This window comes from Bombus huntii, chromosome 4, assembly GCF_024542735.1.
Source record: "Bombus huntii isolate Logan2020A chromosome 4, iyBomHunt1.1, whole genome shotgun sequence".
Classification (NCBI taxonomy): domain Eukaryota; kingdom Metazoa; phylum Arthropoda; class Insecta; order Hymenoptera; family Apidae; genus Bombus; species Bombus huntii.
Genome location: NC_066241.1, coordinates 6,431,558 through 6,435,424, shown reverse-complemented (window position 1 = coordinate 6,435,424; position 3,867 = coordinate 6,431,558). Strand labels below are relative to the sequence as shown.

At 27.5% G+C, this 3,867-nt stretch overlaps 1 protein-coding gene across 1 annotated transcript; it reads right to left on the bottom strand.

The window, feature by feature from the left end:
• Positions 1-1,150: 1,150 nt before the first annotated feature.
• LOC126864760 (transmembrane protein 11 homolog, mitochondrial) lies at positions 1,151-3,161 on the bottom strand. The gene is made up of 3 exons (XM_050616438.1): positions 3,017-3,161; positions 2,072-2,289; positions 1,151-1,983 (listed from the first exon to the last, which is right to left on the bottom strand). Exons 1-3 carry the CDS (start codon positions 3,037-3,039, stop codon positions 1,697-1,699), a joined length of 528 nt encoding a protein of 175 aa, XP_050472395.1. The 5' UTR covers positions 3,040-3,161; the 3' UTR covers positions 1,151-1,696.
• Positions 3,162-3,867: the final 706 nt, after the last annotated feature.

The following is a 3,867-nucleotide window of genomic DNA, read 5'->3' as shown; positions in this document are numbered from 1 at the left end:
GATACTTGCATAAATTTCACGTAGAAAAATAAATGCTTGAAAATGCAGAGAAATAGAGACCTTTTAAGCTACAAATTACAGAACAATAAATTTACCTAACACACCATTCGTCAAATGTATCTTTATCCATAGTAGACATTTTATTGCATATTCTCTTGTATGTTACAACTATAAAATATTATAAGTTGTATCATAACAAATATTTGGCTAATAACTGAGACATTCAAAGTATGACATATAATGTACAGCAATTGGTACGAACTTTGCTGTCATGGCAGGATTATCAACACTTATTTAAGTTTTTGTTATGTATCATCAGCGATTTTCTGTAAATTTTAATTTACATTAAAAGATTCTAATTGACGTTAACTTAATTGTAAAAAAAATACGAACACGTACTTTTTCATATTAACATAATGAAGCATTATATGTTTGTATTGTGCATAAAATGCACGCCATATGTAATAACTATATTTTATATTGGATTTATTGGTAAATGATATTATGCAAAGATAGTTAAACTCTTAAATTCTACATAAAATGTATTGGCCTGCTGATTTTATTTTCTTTTTTTTTTAATTTTTACCTCATATTATAGATTTTTTTAAATATTGAAACAATGTAGATGAATATTAGAAATTATACACTGATTGAAATAAACTTTACATTTTGTTTATGTTAAGGGAAAGTAGATATACAGTACTCAAGATTTGTCTAATGCAATTAGATTTCCTTACATATCATGTAAATATGTAAATAACAATTTTGTGTTATATCTGTTATATAGTCATAAAATCTTAGATGTTGGTATATTTTGTTTATATTTACAAGTAATTTGCAAGAATTATTTGACACATTACTCAACTTAAAATGTATCTAAAAATTTCTTATATTACGTGATGTAATATTTATTATTATCATTCACTTACAGAAATGTTTGTGACGTTTAACTTGATATCCCATGTGTTTGTATATAGCATGATAAGAGTCTTATGTAATTAACAAAAGTTTTGTGTATTATGCTGATTAAGATGTTTGCCAAATAATACTAGGACAAATTTTTTTTAGATATTTTCAAGAATGGCTTTTCCAAATATTAATATCTTTTGCATAGTGGACTATATCACTGGGTGAGAAAATCTAGGCAACATTCTCTTTAATACATCATATGCAGTGTATTCTATCTACTTTATTTACACTCTAAAAATATATAGTTCAAGTCCAACCTTTCAGGTGTACGTTTGCAATTTTGCATAAATCTAAGAACACTTATATTAGTAGTTATATCACATAAGTGATTGCATGAATATGATTGTGTCTTTCTTGTGTTAATATTAACTGTGATATAATCAACAAGATGAAGATCATAGAGTAACAATGTGGAGCCTTAAGAAGTATCATGTTTTAGATTCAAAGTGGTTTTAGAACAGGCTTTTTTTTAGTCTGTTTTATTAGATATTTTCCCTTTTATTGTAAAATCAGCATCCACCTGTGAGGTAGTGTCAAAACATAAAAGAAATATAAACATCAAACAAAAATAGATTTGCGTGACTCAACAATCCCCACTAATTTACATGAAATTGTAATTCACAGATTTCTATGCTAGGCCTTATTACGATCTTTTACAATATATCGTATGGCCTACCTTACTCTTTTTTAAAACTCAGATTTTTTTCTTTCTTGGTAGAAGAACATTTCATTTAAATGCCTGATAAACTCTCCAAGCACTGATGCTGAGAGCTACCAATGTAATAGTCGTGTGAAGAATTCTTCTTCTTGTATCATCTTTTCTTACGAGAAATGTTGGAGACGATGGTCCTAGAACTGCTAACAATTCTACATGCGGCAATTTGCTTGTGTCAGTCTCTACTTGATATTGGCAGCAGGGGTCAAACTGCCAAGAAACAGTATAAAGTCCACAGGATATTACAGATATAAAACCTAATGGACCACAAATATAGGGCTGGTCACCCCAAATCAAACCTGTGAAATATATAATAACATACTTTGTATAAAGAATAATATTTCAATAATATACACATATATAATATGAAACATAAGTTTTAAAAACCTGTAGTTATGGCAGCAAGACCAGACAATGCTGCAGTCTTATGAAGACAATTTCCTACTGCTATCCACCTGGAGGTTTCATCACCTAATTTAGATGGCTCAATAACAATTAAACTGCATTCAGATTCTAATGCTCTTTCTAGTTCATATTCAAATGTCTCATGTGCATTTTCATTATCGTATACCTCTTTGATGATGGCAACATTTGAGGAATCATCCCTGTAAGAAATCCGTACCTAATTGTCAAATAAATACTTTACATAAATTATATAAATTGCAATTACATTTAGATATAAATATAATTCCATCATTTCAAAATAATATTATATTATAATTTATACATACACAATAACACATATAATTTGTACTCATTCTTATAAAGCTAAAAATGTATTTTTATATATCAATTGTGTAATTTAAATCAAACAGTATGATCCTTCTTACAACTTAATTCTTTTATGTGTTATGTAAGATGTTGTTTGGAGGTGATCAACGCTTTATTTGTTTGAATACAAACACATTTATAACAGAAACAATAACATTATCCTTAATGTTATATGTCTAAATAATATTTTATTGGATTCTAACAATATTTGTCAAATTAATATACATTTTAATGATTCAAAAATGTTACTGAGACTGACAGGAGACAAAAAAAAAGTGTAGGGAAAAAAATGAACATAGTACATAAAAATAATGAATTTTTATAATGAAATCATCTTTAATTTTGTCTTGAAATGGAAATTTACGGATTAGTAAAACATTCACGGACTTGTAGCAAAGATTATGAAAGATTAAACTCCTGAATTCCAGGGAGTAGATTCGAGGTTAATTTCATTTCAAAATTAATTATTACGTTATTATATTATATTACGGTATGTATATTAGTGTTAGTTAGAAGTATCAAGTTTTGTATAAAAAGCCGAAAATAATTTAGCCTACGAACCTGTCACCAGCTTCATCTACCATCTTTACAATCAGACTTCCAAACACTGGAACGTTGGTCTGGATGAACCGGAAAAGAAATCTCGAACATTGAACCGGATGTAAAAATCAGCTGATTCAATTTAAGCATTCGCATGAGTCAAGCCGTAGTTTGCAACTTAAGTTTGTTCAAACGTGCTTCTTTGTAAAGTCATATTTCTTCATTTACTTCAATATTTGATTGCGTTTGGAAAGTAAGGGAGATATCATCCGCTAAGAAGGTACTTATAATTATTAGATCATTCCTAGCAAAACCACATTTCACGAAATATATATCATTCGGATAGTGTGTGGTATTTTGTGAAATGTGACTTTTCTAGTATACCTAATTATAAAATAAAATTGCAGATATATCTTTTACCTTGTCACTCTATATTTATATCTGTACATTATATTTTATACAAATAATATATTTAAATACAAATTGCGATAGATCATATCAGGGATACATACGTATCTTTTTTAAAATCAAGTCTTATGAAATTCTTTATAGCTAAGATGTATAAATCTTTGCCTTAAATTTAGTATGATTTCAATTGTTACATTAATTCAATTGTTGAATCTATTATTCATACCTTAATGTGTTTGATAATATACATTGTTTAATTTCTTGCAAGCGATATCAATTGTCAATGAATTATATTTAATTTTGATGTTTTTATAATATTTATCGTTTATTTTAAATCTTACAATCCACAAGTTGCAGATTATAAGTATTAGTAAATTCTCTTGCATAACAATAACAAGTTTAATAAATGACGCAAATGAAATTTTGTAATCAAATTTTACAAGTTACAAATTATTTGAGTATCC